Source organism: Enoplosus armatus, chromosome 10, assembly GCF_043641665.1.
Source record: "Enoplosus armatus isolate fEnoArm2 chromosome 10, fEnoArm2.hap1, whole genome shotgun sequence".
NCBI classification, from domain to species: Eukaryota; Metazoa; Chordata; class Actinopteri; order Centrarchiformes; family Enoplosidae; genus Enoplosus; species Enoplosus armatus.
Window position 1 is genome coordinate 18,324,804 of NC_092189.1, and position 17,807 is coordinate 18,342,610.

The window sequence follows — 17,807 nt, forward strand, 5'->3', positions numbered from 1 at the left end:
CCTGACAAAAGAAGACCGTCTGTGGGCCTATCAGAAATACTGTAGCTATGATGACGTAAACTGTAAGATTTAACAAAAATGGGGAAAAAACCCCAAAAGTGAATCGATATATCTGGTCCAAATGTAAACAGAAAACATTTGCCATATAACATAACATATGCAGCCAAATCTCTCCCACATGATGTACCATACATGCATTAAACAAACATCAATTAGGACCTTTGGTGTATATGTTGCTGTTCCTATATTCCTCTCAAAACCCTGACATCTGTGTAGATGCTCTCTCTCTCGACTTCATTTGCACTTCTCCTTACGCTCCTGCCAGCTTTCCCTCTGGTGAAGTTTGCCACTGAATAAACCAATGAGTCTTCCTCTGTCTGTAGACATATATGACAAAACATTGTTAGATGGGAGCTGTCAACAAAAATGTACCAACTAAACATCTTATCTTTAAAATGACTCACCTGTTGTTGATCACCAACGGTTGTTGCAGTATTTGTTTGCAGGGCAGCAGCAGCAGCTGGATTATAACATGACAAACCATTAATAAAAATCAGCATGTAAAGGTACACAAGATTTAATCTTATTTTGAAAATGAATGATAGATTGACCTAAGAAACATGACACCAATGTTTATCGAGTAAAATTATCTAAATCATGTGTGATGAAGTGAGTTTTATTACCGTTACAACAATTATCTTTTTTTTTCTGGATGATGTACATCAGTACGGCTATAACAAACAAACTTATAGCCAAAGCAGCACACAACAGAAACACAATTGTATTGGCCCTCTGCGAATCGCCAAATGGCCTCATGTTGGCTGCTGAAATATAGAAATAGAAACAAGCGACAAAAGTTAGCGAGGAGCAAAGGTATATCATTAGTCTTTAATGTTGCCTCCTGGTAGATGACAAGTATTTACTTGAAGCTGATCTTTAATGACTTAGCGTGACTTCTAACAGAGTAAATATGCAAAATGGTGGTTACCTTCAATGTCCACTTTTGTTCCATTTCCAAAATATATGTATCCACATGCGGCCACTGCACAGTAATAAGTCCCAGCATCAGAGGAGCTGACGTTCTTAGAGAAGCTGTAGATACATTTCTTTGGAGAGTGAGCCTCAAGACTCTTCTCACATTCATCACCACTGTTTCCATGAGCGTAAATGACACCAGGATGAGACTCATCTGATCCGGTTCTGAACCAGAACACACTGTGATCTCCTGGACATGTGTTGTTTTCAGTCTTTGAGAGGACTGAACAATGCAGAGTCAATGAGTCTCCTGGATGGACCAGAAGAGATGGAAAGCCTTGAATGCTGGCAGTGATATCAGGTTCTGGTCCTGGTAAATGGGGAAAACAATATTTCCATATTTCCATGATATAAAATGCATTGCAAGAAGACGGTATGGTATTCAAAGTCATGAATTAATCCAAATCATTCCACCAACCTTCGACTCTCAGAAAAGTTTTATTCAGAAATGTTGTTTGTAGTTCAACCACTTGCTCACAGTAGTAAAATGCAGTATCACTCAGCTCTGTTTTGGTAATATGTAGAACAAATGTTCCAGGCTCTTGTTTTGCTGTAATGCGAGGAGTCTTATTAAAGTTAGCACTATCAAAAGTATAAGTGGCTCCTAAGACTTCAGGGAAGTTTCCAGCAGCAAGTCTGATCCAAAATAAGACTCCTGCCAATCTAGACTGGCGGCTACATGTTAGAGTCACATCTTGTCCGACACGAACAGTCCTTTTTACAGAGCTTTGGTCGTCTGTGCATCCTGAAAAACCAAGTGAATACCATACATTTACACCAAAGTGACATTAACATAACAGTAGTGAAACTGAATTTTGTACGCATACTTACGTCCAATTGAGAACACGAGAGCTGTGCAAAGTATGATCAGCATTTTATGGTTAATTCACTTGAGACAGCAGCTAATTTAGATCATACTACAAGATGATTAATCTGACTGTGGTTCTATCAGATAGAAGAGAACAATGAAATGGGAGGGAACAGTTTCAAACCAATCTGATTGGTCTGCCATCATGTTGGCTTTTTAGTGTTCAAAGTGGAAATGATCTCAACCAAGTCTTCACAAATCTGCACACACGACAGCATGAGCAGTTTGGTTTTGATATTGTGTGTCATGAAAACACATGAAACACTCTCGACGCAGATTTGTTGTTCACAAAAGTGTGGTGTGAAAAGAACTAAAGCAATGTTTTTATCCTATGGCTATAATATCAATTTAACCAATTCATTTCAAACACTGCACTGCATGTTCAAGACATTAGGAGACCAACTTCTGCTCTTACTCTCTGCTGTGGTATCTTTAAATGTCCTCCAAAGAGAGGAGTAAAATACATTTACACATGAATTATTTCATCAGTTAACAATATTATTTTTCTGTGGTGTCATGTTTAGTTTCAATCAAAAATTTGTTAACACAGTGGAAAAGTAGGAGACAAAATGACCCACTGAAATGTTCCCACCTAAATAATATTCATGAGATTTTGGACAGTTCTGATGAACCCAAGGCTTTGTACTCAATGCAATAAGCCTATTGAAGATTGAAGATATATAGTTTTGTGAATTTATGATTTTCCGTTTAACACAACAGAAATATTGACAACTATCCTTCTTCAGAGTAGAGGAAAACACAGAAACACTTTGAAACACAAAAAATGTTCTTTTCATTCATCATGAGGGCGGTTACGTCATGGACAGTTGTCATCTTATTGGTTTATGTCAGCCACAAACAAGGTCAAAGTTCAAACTTCAGCCAAACTTCAGGTCAAAGTCCAGCAACAGGGTGAAAAACCCAAGCGGCCTGCAACATCCAAGACAGGGCTACCGCAAGTTTCAGCATCTTTAATCTCTCTGTCGGAAAACAACGGCAGCACAAATTGAATCTGAGAATGTGTCGACAAGATCCGACTGGGATTGAAACATCGTCCATTTAAACACATTTGTGGTTCGGAGTTACTTGGTGTGCAGGTGTTATCTTTCTTCATAAAGATGCTAACTGAGCAAAGGGAATCCTAACATAGGAAAAACAGGTTTCGTATATTAAGAACTGAATTATTCTCTTTAATTTAGACTAAATGTAAACTATTGAACACTCATGGTGAACCTACAGGGTGTAAAGTTTAAATCCCACAGGTCCCACAGTTCCTTATATACTTACTTTTGATTAAAGTAACTTCTTGTACTATATTGAGTAACTTGTACTACTCGTACTAACTTGTACCTCCCATGTTGACTTTGGTAGTCACTAGCCTTCTAACTTGGACATCTATGCATCCAACACAATTTTATTTTATTAAACACAAATAGTCCTCTGTCTCTCTGTCTCTCTCTTTACTCTGCTGCCATCTCCTGGCAGATGATTCATTGATTCATTGAAGGTAACAGGTTCATTCAAACTAATAACATTTGTGGACTGTAATAGTTTTTGATTGTGGGGAAACATTCCTGTAGTCTCGATATCATTAGACATCTAAGCTCAAATAATGGGGGTTTTGATTGAGGATGTAAAGTGTATTTTTTACAGCCCCCAGTCTCCCACAACACATCTGTGCTGGTGAATTATTTAATGGAGCAATCTCTGTAAATACCATGCCATATTTACAAGGTTGCCTACCTCGAATAATAATGAATATTTCTATTGTATTAGTGTAAGACACTGAATTTTTTTTGTTTAGTCGGAGTTTGGATAAACCACTACAAGTAATTATCCGTCCATCATCCTGTTGACTCTGGCAGTTCCTTTCTGGCCTTTCAACTGTGATGTCTTTATAATAAACAAATAGAGAACGAAGGCAGCAGGTTCATTCACACTGATCCAAATGTTTGTTGATCATAGTTCAGTTTCAGCTTTGGAGAAGCCTTGAGCTCAGTGGATTGTAAACAGTTCTCTCTTTGCAATATGGTCAGACATCAAAATAATGAGGAGCTTTGGCTGTGTCATAGTTCTAGGTATGGGCTTGCAGAGAAGGGGGATTGTAAGTTTTGTTTTTTTCTGAAAGCAGGGTAGTCTGACTTTTTTGGGAGAGCAAGTGGAGGGTCCTTTCTTTTTTCTTACTCCATACATCTATTTTATTTCAGCCTTCTCTTGCAAGATTTGTTACCTTAAAAGTTACATCAAAAAGATGGCTTTCATGTGTGCCACGCGTCATAAAGGATCAACAGGTACAGAGCCCTGATACAGAGACAGAGACATCAATCACAACTGTAAGCTGTCAAATGTATTTGTATTTTATTCATCAAGAAACTGAAATACACAGCTACTGTTTAATCAGTTTTCAAAGTGTACTATGTCTTTTTCAAAATGCACAGGAAAGCCTTGTTCACATTTGATTGCAATTCTCCTAGTGCGAGATCGACCACTGTACTCGCACCTGGGATGTCTGGCCTGCTGGTTTTGCAGTGTACAGACAACAATGCTGAAGGGTTGGAGGCTTTTGGTCATCTCACCATATGGCTCTCCTGCGCGCTCACAGATGGTTTTGATTATGTTGGTGGTGGCTTGGATGAAGGTATTGGTCTCCTTACACTCATTGCTGCCGGTTTTGGAGATGCCTCTTTGTCGTATCTCACTGCTACAGCGCGCAGCACTCATCTGGCCTTTGACATGCTGATTTATAAACTTTCTGTAACGAAGAGAGACGCTGGCATCCTGAGAGAGCACAGAAGCGGAAAGCAGCAGCAAGCAAGCAAATTGGATCCTCATGATTCCTTGGTGAAGAAAATGAGGGGAAAGCATAGGTGAGTACTTTTCAATATTGAAGCTATGATTTTTATCTTCTATATGCAAATGCATTAATTTCATGAGGCTGTGGTTGTAGTAACTGAATATTGTTCATATATGATCAGCTTGTTGGTTTACAAACATTTTTGTAAATAAAACAGGATAATAAATACATCTTTCTGAATGTTGAAACTTATTCAGAATTGTCAAGAGTGTTACACTTGACAAGAGCTGAAAACAATGAAATCTATGGACCCTTTAAGTCCCATATTTCTTTTTAAATATTGTGCGAACAAGGTAATAAAAATAATCTTTTTTAGAATTTTACGAGCTCTCATGAAAACCATAGAAATATTGTGCAATACTCAAATAGTGACACACTGGAACAAGGCATTATGAATTTAGTTTAAAATCTGTGAAGCTAAAATGCAACACAGCCGTGAGATAAAAGCCCTGTATAAACTCTTACCGACAGTTGGATAATAAAGATTAAAACAAACCTTTAAAGTAGAACGGTTACACAGTTCCTTATTCTGTCTTTCTTTAGTTCTTGTAGCTGAAACAAAATAAGAAATCAATTAAAAGATATGTTGTTTATTTTAAACATTTTATACCCTACTGTGTCATAAAAAGCATATTTACCTGTATCATGAACACAGTAGCAGTGACAATGAAGTCTCTGTAAACTGCACAGTCATTCATAGTAACAGGTGAAATATACACGCCCACCTCACTGCCTCCAGTGCCCCACGCAGCCAGCCCGGTTAGGTTTTAGTGAGTCAAGTAAAGGCTTGCAGATCACCAGGCTTAAAGACTTTCAGCTTGTGGATCAGATATTCAGTGGTGGAGGAGGTGCAAGTCTTGCATCGAACATAATCAGGGAAATGTACATTTTCAGTAAAAGTACTCAATGCAGATAATATATATATATTATATCATTAGTTTATTATTACTCATGCATTAATGTAAAAGCAGGATTTTACTCTTGTTGGTTGAGGTGAAGCTATTTCTTAACTATTTTATATAGGACTGCAATTCATTATGGATTAATCTGCTGATTATTTTCTCTATTAATTGATTGATTGTTTGGTTTGTAAACATTCTAAAATTATGATAAGAATCAAAATTACCCAAAGTGACGCCTTCACAATGCTTGTTTTGTCCAGCCAGCAATCCAAACCTCAAAATTATTAAAAAGAAAAGCAGCAACTCCTCACATTTGTGAAGGTTGAAGCAGGAAATATTTTTACATGAAAATTGTCTTAAACAATAGTTTCCAATGAATTTTCTGTCAATTGATTAATCAACTAATCGTTTCAGCTGTACTTTTGTATGTACTGTTGAGTAATTTAATTTATAACAAAACATCATATTTTATAAGCTCCTCATATGTTTTATGTGCAAAATTCTTCATTTGTAAAGTAACTAGTAACTGAAGCTGTCAAGTAATTGTAATTGAGTAAAACGTACAATATTTCCCTCTGAATGGTAGTAGGACTAGAAGTAGAAAGTGAAACGGGAAGGAAATACTCAAGTAAAGTATTAAGTGCTTTGTACTTAAGTACAGCACTTGAGTAAATGTACTTAGTTACATGGCACCCCTGGGGATATTCCCTGCAAACTACAGGTAGGTACACTGCATTTGTGCTTTTGATTCGTTCATTTTCTAATTGTTTGACATTTTATTGCATTTAAGCCTCAAGTGTTTGTTCTTTTAGACTCGTCAAGGCAAACAGAAAACCTGTTGAGTCTAGTTAGGGTGAGATGAATGGCAATTAAATACTCAAACACAATATCTGTCTTTGTCTCTTATTCCAAAGGATTATTTATTGCTTGCAAACAAGAGGCTCCATGTCACCCAGGGAAGACGCACACGAGACTGAAGAGAAATTGGTTACATTGCAGCTTATACTTGTATTAAATTGAATTCCAAATTAAACGTCATTCTTTGTTACAAACAGGTGCATGTTTACCAACAAGGTCATAATACAGGCTACGGACAGTCTCTCGGTCCCGGTGTGCCGTTTTCTCGTAACTCTTCTACTATCTGTACTTCTCTTTGCTCTGTACGAGCAAGGCCTTCACCTTCACAACAGTTGTCATGTGGTTGATATGCAGATTGGATACTTTTCATAGACACACAGAGGAAAGCCTTCTTCTCCAGGCTTTTATCCTTGCGTGATATCATTTCAGTTGCATAACAGTCACCCTTCGGTTATACGTTATGCATGTACTTCATTATGTTTTGGCTGCTGCAAGCGCACAAACATTTTAACACAATTCCCATAACAGACTGCTTGTAGTCCTACAGTTTTATTTAGCGTATTTTCATATATATTTATTGTTATCTATTTAAGTGTTTCTCGTGGTTGCATATATTCTGTTTCTTTTTAGTTACTGACAACATTGTTACGGCTTTGTAAGGCTCCCTAGAGAGTTTCTTTCAGACTACTGAGGGTTATCTTCATGCTTCACCTTTTGTAAGCATCTGGCCCACAACTACAAGTTGAGAACTTATCTTTCTTCCTTTTTTGCACTTCTAAAATCCAAACTGTGGAACACAGGTCAGGTCTATTCTAAATAGTAACTTGGTGTTTGGTCAGCGGCTGAGAAATGGCCAGTCATGCACAGAATGAAGGACATTATACCATGTTTATACATACATACATATATACTGTATTCATGTTTGACTTTAGTTTATGGGAAAAACAAAAGATCTAACAGTTGTTGGCAGTTGTGGTGGACAAATATACAGAAAGTTTGGTGTCAAAACTATTTGTCTGACCAGCCTTCGTCTGTCAGCGTAGCTGCTGTATGTGGCTTTGCTGGTTGTTTCAAAGACAGTTGTGCAAATCACCTTTGCGCAGTGCTGCGACAAAAAAGACTTTGTTGACTGGTGCAAACCTTTCCTAAGTATCATATATTTCAATATTTTGTTTACATTTTTGAAACAATGAATATATCTACAGCATAAAAAGCCCTCAATATGCCCTCAAAGCCCTCAAATAAATGATACTCTCTAATCTGAGAAACATTTATTAATTCATTATACATTATAGATAATGGATGGACAGACACAAGAGCACTGGTGAGACTGAGTACTGATGTTGGGTGATAAGGCCTGGCTCACAGTCATCCCAAAAGTGTTGGATAAGGTCAGGGCTCTGTGCAGACCAGTCAGAAAATACTAATTTACTGTACATTACGCCAGCACACACTCTCTCACACACACCCACACACACACACACACACACACACACACACACACACACACACACACACACACACACACATCATGTCATTAGGATCTCTCACATTTAATTTGCCTCTAGGCACTGAACAGCTCTCTGTGCATAGGTCATTAGCTGCTCCTAATGGCTTTGTGTGTCTCTGGTTAAGGAACATTTTCACACCTAATGATGACATCTCAACCTCCGATGTATCACTGCCATCAGAGGTGTTGAAAACACAAGCTCCAGAATAAACACATGATTCGTTCTCCTCACATCAACGTATGATGCAATCATTGCTTAAGAGACCAATAGTTGATCAAAAGTAAGCAGAGATGTTGTTTTAGTTGAGAACATGTCTGCCACGACCTGAAAATGTATGGTATGCAGCCACACAGATTTTGATCTGGTTTGCTGAAGTCAATCAGCCCTGTGGTCAGTCAAGACTTAACATACTGTTTCAGCTTGAACATGCCTGATTCACATATTCAAAAAAATGCATTCTAATCCAGAGGCTCCCCCAAAATGACATTGCAAACCTTTGCACAGCTCTGACAGCACGTTGCTCAAGCGTCACTCAAGCATCTCTTAAGCGCACCTCTTGTCTACAATGGATGCGTTTCAGCCACGTTTTTCAGTTGTCCATTTTAGTTGTAATCAACACAGGTGTCTGCACTGATGCTGTAACAGGTCTCGTTTCACTCATATAACCGTGCCCCGACTACTGTTGGTAGTGAGCTCGGACAGCATCAATGAAATAGAGTTGATTTTGATAAGGGGCATGGCCCACATCCGAGGGAACGTAATCATGATCGTTGCCAAGTCTTACAGGGGCATGGAGTGCTAGGTAACGTTGCAGATTTCTTTTCTGACAAAATAAAACTAAATAAGTTGTTGTTGTAGTCAACATTATAGACCAGAATCAAATGATAGAATAATAATAACTCAAAAAGTGTATTTAGTGTAAAGTTTAGTTTAGGTTGAATGCTATCGGCTATATTTGGTGTTCCCTGGTAACGTATTTTCATGGTTATACAAAGTGAAGGACTTTGACACCAGAGACAGGGGTTGGTGTTCAGAGTTCCGCGTGGGATTAGGTTTAGGCAGAGAATCGCGTTTCTATCTATATGTAGGACCCCCCCGTCCCCCCAAATGTTGCCCAATGTGCAAGACAATGTGACGAAGTGCCCTCTACGGTGCCCTTCCACTGGAGAAAACGTGTTGCAGTGCCATATAGGCTGCCCTACATGCTCTACAATTAGTTGGCCTATACGCGCCTCTAAATGGTTAATTAATTCCATGTGTGTCTTTATTACAGTGGTGTAGTAGTTATACTTCTAAATTTGAGCCACAGAATAAAATTACTTTAATCTTAACCAGGGTTTGGAACCGTTTTACCTTAAATATTTTTGCACGCTGGTGCCCCGCCACATTGGAAGAAGCTCTGTGGAGGTTTCATGGTGAAAAATCTTCCAAATGTATGTTTCACCTGTAGTGGACCTGTACCGACCAACACCTCCGAAGTCCCCTCCTATCAACACTAATTAGACTAATGGCTGTCAATCATACATCAATGGAGATGCACAGGTAGAGCAGCCTTTCAGTATTTGGACCTGCGAGCCAAACACCCTTAGAACCGGGAAATTAATATAAAATTCCCCAATTTTGACCACGATCGTTCCCTAACCTGAACCATAAGTGCCTTTAGCTGCCAATATAGAACAATTAACATGTTAATCACACTTTAGTGGCTTGCATGAGTGATAATGTAGGGAAAAATATAATATTTTGTCAGTGAAAAAAGAAATCATAATACAGGCAGCAATCAATCTTTTCCAAAGTATATTCGTTGTTGCAAATTTGTGGTATACAAACATCATATTTAGAAGACAGGATTGGTACTTACTTACTATAGTCATGCCAAAATGTCAATGTGAACTTGAGAGAAAAGTTCAGAGCTGCTTCAGGCTTGAAATGTCAGGCCTGTGCAATACCCTACTACAAGCTCCCAGCACAACCTGACCAAGTCTGAAATCCAGAGAGAGAGAGAAGGTTTCAAAGAAAGAGGGATGAAGATGCCAATCAAGAGCATGATGCAAAGAGCGAGGGAATAGGGATGTCAGTGTCCATGAGAGAGGCAGGAGAGGAGGGTGGTGAGGAAATGAGGGGAGATAAATCAGCTGTATGACAGAAAGTTTCGCTCAGAAAGCTGCCCGAGCTCAGCAGCGCCTCATCTCCTCCTCCTCTCTGATGATGGAGACCCTGGAGGGAGCCGAACTCTGCTTTCCACAACTCCTCAACACCTCCTGCAAGAAGCCGACGCGTCCTCACACTGGAGTTATGCTCTTCTACTTTCTATCCTTCATCTCTCTGCTCACTGCAGCTCTCAACCTGCTGGTCATCATCTCCATCTCCCACTTCAGGCAGAGATATGCACCTCAGCAATGCTAATCTACTGTTATATTTACAGACAGAAGAAGTAGCTTTAGGATAGCTGATGTTTTCGTATCTAGCCCTCAGATTAAGTGTGTGAATAGGTTTTAACTATAATCACTGCTCATGTTACTTATTATTAGTGATAATACTGTTGGTGTTAATATTCATTGTGATGATATTCTGTCACTCCAGGCAGCTCCACAACCCCACCAACCTCCTCCTCCTCTCTCTGGCCGTCTCAGACTTTCTTGTGGGCCTCGTGGTGATGCCGGCTGAAATCATCTTAGCAGAGACCTGCTGGTTCTTGGGTGACCTCGTGTGTGCTGTGTATTATTTGTTACCCTTCATCATCGTCTGTGCCTCGACAGCAAGCATGGTGCTCATATCAGTCGACCGCTATGTGGCTATTTGTTACCCTCTGCATTACCCCAACAAAGTCACTCTAAAAAGAGTCAGAATCTGTGTTTGTCTGTGTTGGATCTACTCTCTTTTTATTAGCATTATTATTTTATATGCAAACCTGAAACACCCAGGCAGGTATAATTCTTGCCACGGAGAGTGTGTGGTTAACATTGCAGGAGATGTAGACCTTGTTGCTAGCTTCATTATTCCCATATCTATTATTATAACTCTGTATTTGAGAGTGTTTGTGGTGGCTGTCTCTCAAGCTCGGGCCATGCGCTCCCAGATTGCAGCTGTCACACTCCAGCGTTCATGGACTGTAACTGCTAAGAGGTCTGAGCTGAAAGCAGCCAGGACTCTTGGTATTGTTGTAGCTGTGTTTCTGATGTGTTACTGTCCATATTACTGTCTCGCTCTCACAGGTGGCAACATATTGATCGGCTCTTCAGCTGAGGCCGTTATGAGCTTTCTGATGTATTTTAACTCCTGTCTAAACCCTGTGATCTATGCCTTTTTTTACCCCTGGTTTAGAAAAGCTCTTAGACTCATTGTTACATTTCAGGTAATGCAGCCTGGCTCCTGTAAGGCCAACATACTGTAGAGAGGCAATGACTTATTTTCTGTGAAGGGGGAAATCACTGAAATGAAATGAAGAGGATTAATATAATATAATACATATATTCAATGTACAGTTATTATATGTACAGTCCGGCACCTAACTATACAACCTTAGCAATATCTACTTAACTACTTAACTAAGTACAGTATATTATATTGTACAGTGAATTATAAATTAGAATCGTATTCTATGATTTTATATTTTATTCAGTTTGTTTTAGTTATTGTATATGAGTTGGCTTTTTCATTACCTTATTTTTTCTGTCTATATATGAAGGACTTCTAGCTTTTCATTTGGATTACATGCTCAGTCTGATTCCCATTGGTCTATCTATGCTAAAATATACTTTTTTTTTTAAACAATATCTTGTTGTGAATAAAGCATGAATCAAATTACTTGTAATACATTTTGTGAACTGTGGATATGCAATACACTGTCGATACACTGCTGCCATCTCCTGGTGGGAAGCAGATGGTTTAATGATTAACATCAGCCAAGAGGTTTTGATTTTAGTTATTTAAACCAAAAATTAGATACATTCATACTGCTACTGTTAGGCCTAATAACATGTTGTCAATATCATTTATCTATGGATTGAAAAGTAACTAATAAAAAACATGAAAAGCTTATGTTGTATACATATTGTTTAAAAAAAATGGTAAAATATTTTCTAACAGTGATATTTCAAAAACGTTTGCATGAATCCACAAACATAGTTTGTACTAATTCTGGTATCATTGTGGTGTAATAAAAACAAACCACGCAATCAGAATCAGAATCAGAATCAGAAACTGTTTATTGCCAAGTAACATACATTACAAGGAATTTGCTGTGGTCTGAAGGTGCTATTGTTTTGATAACAAATAAGTAGAATATAAAAGCTAAAATAAGAATAAGAATAAAAATAAAAAATAAAAAAATAAGATAAGATAAATAACAACAGTGCAGTGACCAGAATAAAGTAAAGTGTCCAGATAAAGTGTCCAGTAGGGGGTGGGTGCGTTAATGTAACGCAGTGGGGACAGGGGTGATGCAACGTTCAATTAGTAAAATATTAGACAACAGACTTATGTTCACATCAAAAAGAAACAATGCATATATCATAGATGTATGACTTATACATGTCTCTTGTGTATTTTCATAGTATACAAAAATATGTACAGTACTACAAAGTGTATACTCTGATCCCACTAAAAAAACCTTACAGCTAAAAACATTAACAGATCAAAAAGTGGTGTGTGGTCGCATCAAAAAGCATCAATGTATGTGTCAAATACATGACTTACACACTCTTATCGATATGCATACAAAAGATACAGGGCCTACAGTCTTCTTTTTACTTATTAAAGCTCATTACTTACAGCACAGCTTAAAAATAAAACGCTTCTTTCAAGCAACTAGCAGCAGGCCTAATGCACAGGCTTATTCACAAATCACACAGACAGCAGAACAACCAGGAAATTGCAATTTATTCATAGCAATTCAGCGTCTGTGTCCATGTAGCCAGCACACAGCAACACAACAGCTTCAGCTTGGGCAAACGTAATACAACCTGTGTATTACCAACAACTTCACAGCAAGAGGTTATATTATGCACACACACACACACACACACAGCCACAAGAAGCATTTCATGGAGGGGGGGGGGGGGGGGGGGGGGGGGACTGAGTGTAGATGACTCACGTTGTTTGATGTTGAAGACCAGTCTCCTTTCTTTCATGAGGTATCCATGTCACAACATGTCCCACTGTTGCTGTGATGGTCATTTTGTTTGTTTGTTGACAGAACTGATCAATAGTCTTACAAAAGCACGGAGCAGTTATCATTAGCAGCACCAGACAACAAGCTAACTCTCTCGCTTGCTTCATTGAAACTGAAGAAAACTTTTAATTGTTTGTTGTGAGGTCAGATGTGAGGTCAGGTCTGACCAGCCCATTCACAGTTTCGCAGTAGCATGGCCACATTAATCAAAGATGGCCGACTTCACCTGGCTTCCTTCAGTAGACTTTGGTAAGGATGCAATATCATGTGTGACCACACGGGCTAGCTGACATTTACAGGCAGGCTGTTTTACTCCTTTGAGGAAATTCATGGCTGCAACAACGGATTAAGAAATGTCTTTTATGTGACAAAGAAAATTATTATTATTATCGTTTTATGTGACAGTGATTTTCTTTTGGGGGGGGGGCTTTCTTAATGCTCTTATCACCATGTTGCTGAGAGAATATCTTTTTTCAAATTCATAGAATTAGTTTAATTCCTTGGACCTGATTTGTCCACCATAATCAAGAAAATGAAAACAATGGGTCCAGAAAAACTTGTAAAACCAGTGGATTGTTATTGGAAGCAGGTTTAAATAATCTCAACCAAATAGCTGAGTTTAGTTGCTTTAAGAAAATAAAGTTATAGACTTTAAAATACCTCAGATAAAACTGAGGTATTTTTTTCCATAAAGGAAATTTTAAAATGTGTTTGCAAATTACTTAATCAAAGTTGTCAAATGGAAAAACTTTCAGTCATTAAATACAATTTGTTGCCGAATATTTTGATGGTACAGTTAGAAACAGCACTCCCACCACGGGTAGGAAAACAATATCACATATTAAACATATTTTACTCAAATATTTGGGGACTGACTCTGCAACCTACTTCAACAAAAAAGTATAAATCATATACCAGACCTGGATATGGGACGAAAACAAATTGGTCTTTAATCACAACTGCTGGGACAAATGATGTGGGAGGTTTTGTTGCACAAATTAAGATTTGCAGTCAAAGATAAAATTAATTTCTCAAGAACTCAGACATGGAAGATTAGTATAGTTTCAATGGTAGTTTAATTTGAACATTCAACATAAGTATCAATTATCATCACTCACATATTCATGTTTTTCTTAACCTGGAAAATGGAAATGACTGACTGCGTTATTTGTATTGTCGATAATTAATAATGACGGAGTTTGATTCTGTTCACACTGAAGAACTAAACCTTCAGGATCAGGGGAAGAGGGGGTGAATAGAGCAAAGAGAAGAGGTGCAAAAGATAAGAGCTCAAACAGGAATGGAAGCAAAGAATGAGAATAAAAGAAAGGGGAAGAGATGGTGAAAATGAATGGCTGGAGCAAATAGAGGAGACATCTTGGACAAAGACAGAGGGACAAAGACAGAGAGAAGCAGGGAGGGCGAAGAAGGTGTGAAGAAGGATCAGGTAGAAGGAACAGAAATGATAATACTGATATGTCTCAAACCCAGAATAGTAGAGCTGTAAAAGTGTGACAATACTTTGCAACTGTTGTGAACAAAGCAACAATGTATAAAGTAAACAATACAGTAGTAGTTACATTATAGTCTTTTGTTATACTTTTAATCATGTTAGTCATCAATGGAAAGCATTTTTTTCAGCTGTGTTGTGGTGCCTTAGCAGAAGGCAACAGAGTCGTTAATGTGGAGGTTTGCTGTGATCAGATTGGAGCACTCTGTCTTTTGGTCAGTAACTGCAGGCCACTTTTTTAACCTCCACCACCCACACCGTCAATGTGGGACATCTAAAACATGAACAAATGATGAAGCTTTTCCACTTTTTGAAGTACATGCTCCATGGAAATATTTGTTCTTCCCTTTGCACCTTAAAGCACATCATGGTCCCCCAAACAATCTGCATTATATAATGTTTTCATATAACACTGAATGCATCACACATTAACACCGTAAAAGGAAAACAAACAGGAAATGAGTTCTTGTTGATCCTGCTATTTCACATTCAACATGAGGCTGTGAAGATATACTTTCTACCACAAGTAATTCATACCCAAAGGACTGTGGCATGACTCAAGCTACTCTTGGTTTTGACTCAAAATTAGTTTCAATTGCTTTGGAGTTTCTACACATTTTATAGGGCCTGCCCACACAACCTGATTAGGAGAGAGGGGTATTTATTTAATTTAAGCATCATTCCCTTTGGGAACTAAAGAAGGCCACCATAGAAGAGTGATTGTGTTGTCATGGAGACTGGTATCAACTGCCACATGTAACACAGCAATGCCTTTATCCATCCAAAAACATTCAGTAGCAGCCGTTGACAATATTGCAGCAACATCTTTGAATTTCAAAATATAAGTACACCAAGGCACTTGAACTTGTATAAATCAACAATTTCAGTATGTCATTTTTGACACACTTATCCGTTAAGGCAAATACAGTTGACTTTGGCATAATGGCTTTCTTCAAAACTCAGAAAATCATGTCATGTTGAGCAGCCATTTAAAGAGCAATCTAAACCAGCTGAAAATTGTGTTTTTTACTCCGGTTAACATCTCGCCGTGCTGCAGTGATGATGGCGTGTACCCCAGGGTGTGTCAGTACACCGTGACATCACTGTTGGGTACGTTATGGATGCAACAGAGAATATTTCTGAGCACAACCGACTACACCCAACAGTAATGCACACTTGAAACACACTTGAAACATTCAACCACAGGGTACTTTTCAGCCTGGTATTAAGTTTCTCTTATTTGTTATGTGAGTGGTTGGTTTGATTAAAAATGGCTTCCTGTATGCACTCAGCATGATGCTGAATTTACAGTATGATTTCACTATTGTTGATTTGAATGGGAATTCCTGACGTATGATGTTGAATTCTTGAATGAATAGCAAATGTCTTTCAGATTTGCATGTCAAACCTCATGTGGCTCCAAGTCTGGTGTGCAACAGCAAACTAAAGAATAACACAATATTAGAACAAACTGTTAAATCATCTCTGTAGAAAGAGTCTTTTGTTTTCTCAAAGAACTCACGTGTGAGGATGATGTCCATTATATAGTGAAGCAGGTTAGCTAGGCACATACAGTTCCCTTTCTAGAGAGAGGGCAACAAAATACTGCCACCTTTTCCTTGTTGTGGAATCAAGGGAGCTCTTCTCTCTCAGCCCTCCTCTCTCAGTGTCCAAAGCCTCCCACACATCAGCACTCACATTAACATCATGCAAATACACTTTGAGAATATAAAATTCATTGGGTTAGGGTATATATTTATATAGATTTATACATACATATAAATTCATATACTTTTAAGGAATGTTAATCTATTTTGCTGTGTATTTTTTCTCCTTACAAGGTACAAAATAACTTTTCATACTATGTAACACAATATATAATCAACATATTAAAAAAACAACTTATCAGTCCTTTTATCATCTTTTAGAAAAAAAAATCCATAATAAAAATAAGTTCTATGTTTTTTCTCACTTATATCTTACAATATATTTTCTCTCTGTCAAAAAACACGCACACATGTCCCATTTTTGTTTTTGTTTGTGGTTTCTCTTGGCAGCAAATTGGCGGCGGTCAAACTGAATGTGTAAAAAAAAAATAAAAAAATCACATAATGGTGGTGCTCTTCAACGTGGAAAAATCTCAGAGCGACAGCCTCATTGACGTGTAGAATTCACAAAATGGCAGCGGTGGGTGTTGCGAAACAAACTAACAAACTGCGGTGCTGTTACAACGGGCACTTGGAGCAGCCACATTCCAGAGCAGTTTCCATCTCCTCGGAGTACGAGGTGCCGTCGCTGCAGCGGAAAACCGCCTTCCTCCTTCTGCTCTTGGTGACGCCACAGCAAACACCTGGGGGTGCTGCGGCCTGGCAGGACCGGGGGCAATCCATGCGGGGAATCTTGGTCGTGGACGTGCATGTTCTCATTGGGTGGTGGCGCTTCAGCTGCTCCCTCACCATCTCTCCTTGACATGTTAGTGCTGGACATTAATGGAGAAAGGACATATAACACACACATTATATGTACTGATATTTGTCAAATCTTGACATCATTTTCTCCTGACTTCCATCTCTTCAAATAGTCTCCATTTTACCTGTGTCACAGGTAGGTCCACTGTACCCTGGCTGACAGTGGCAGACGGGCTCTCCTCCCTCTGACACGCGACACTCCCCGTGTCCACAGCGCTGCCCCCTGCAGGCCGGAGGCTCCTGCCGTCGATCACAGTACTGACCCTGGTAGCCTTCACTGCACTTGCAACTGTAGGACTGACCCTTCAGCACACACAGACCATGAACACATCTGGAGCGAGAAGACAATAAGAGGAAAGACAGGTTAGAGGAGATGGGCATGTTTGGGGCAAATGTCTGTGTTTTACTAGTGATTGCTTTACACTGGCATAACCACATGATTTAGAAATCAACACTAACTAATAGACTGGCTCCATGGGGCGATGATAGTCTGAAATTGTTTTCATGTTAATTTTTTTGTCCATAAAATTCTCAGTGCCCAAGATCATGACTTCAAATTTCTTCTTTTTGTCTGACAAACAGTCCAAAACCCAAACATATTCAATTAAAAATGATATAAAAGAAAAAG

The 17,807-nt window shown here is 38.6% G+C and overlaps 4 protein-coding genes across 4 annotated transcripts in view; 1 reads left to right on the top strand and 3 right to left on the bottom strand.

Moving 5' to 3' along the window:
• Window positions 1–294: 294 nt before the first annotated feature.
• LOC139291836 (uncharacterized) lies at window positions 295–3,260 on the bottom strand. The gene is made up of 5 exons (XM_070913942.1): window positions 3,254–3,260; window positions 1,454–1,780; window positions 989–1,345; window positions 747–824; window positions 295–377 (listed from the first exon to the last, which is right to left on the bottom strand). The coding sequence occupies exons 1-5, from the start codon at window positions 3,258–3,260 to the stop codon at window positions 295–297; spliced, it is 852 nt and encodes a 283-aa protein (XP_070770043.1).
• Window positions 3,261–4,300: 1,040 nt separating this feature from the next.
• On the bottom strand, window positions 4,301–4,735 carry LOC139291706 (ribonuclease-like 3). Its single transcript, XM_070913811.1, has one exon. The coding sequence runs from the start codon at window positions 4,733–4,735 to the stop codon at window positions 4,301–4,303; it is 435 nt and encodes a 144-aa protein (XP_070769912.1).
• A 5,424-nt stretch (window positions 4,736–10,159) lies between these two features.
• LOC139291368 (trace amine-associated receptor 13c-like) lies at window positions 10,160–11,422 on the top strand. The gene is made up of 2 exons (XM_070913383.1): window positions 10,160–10,406; window positions 10,612–11,422. Exons 1-2 carry the CDS (start codon window positions 10,168–10,170, stop codon window positions 11,420–11,422), a joined length of 1,050 nt encoding a protein of 349 aa, XP_070769484.1. The 5' UTR covers window positions 10,160–10,167.
• A 5,261-nt stretch (window positions 11,423–16,683) lies between these two features.
• slit3 (slit homolog 3 (Drosophila)) overlaps window positions 16,684–17,807 on the bottom strand; it is a 225,444-nt gene continuing 224,320 nt past the window's right edge. Inside the window, exons 37-38 of the mRNA XM_070912750.1 lie at window positions 17,305–17,510; window positions 16,684–17,190 (exon numbers count right to left, since the gene is read on the bottom strand). Coding sequence (XP_070768851.1) covers window positions 16,937–17,190; window positions 17,305–17,510 — 460 coding nt within the window. The 3' untranslated portion in view covers window positions 16,684–16,936. The remainder of the gene's footprint in view (window positions 17,191–17,304; window positions 17,511–17,807) is intronic.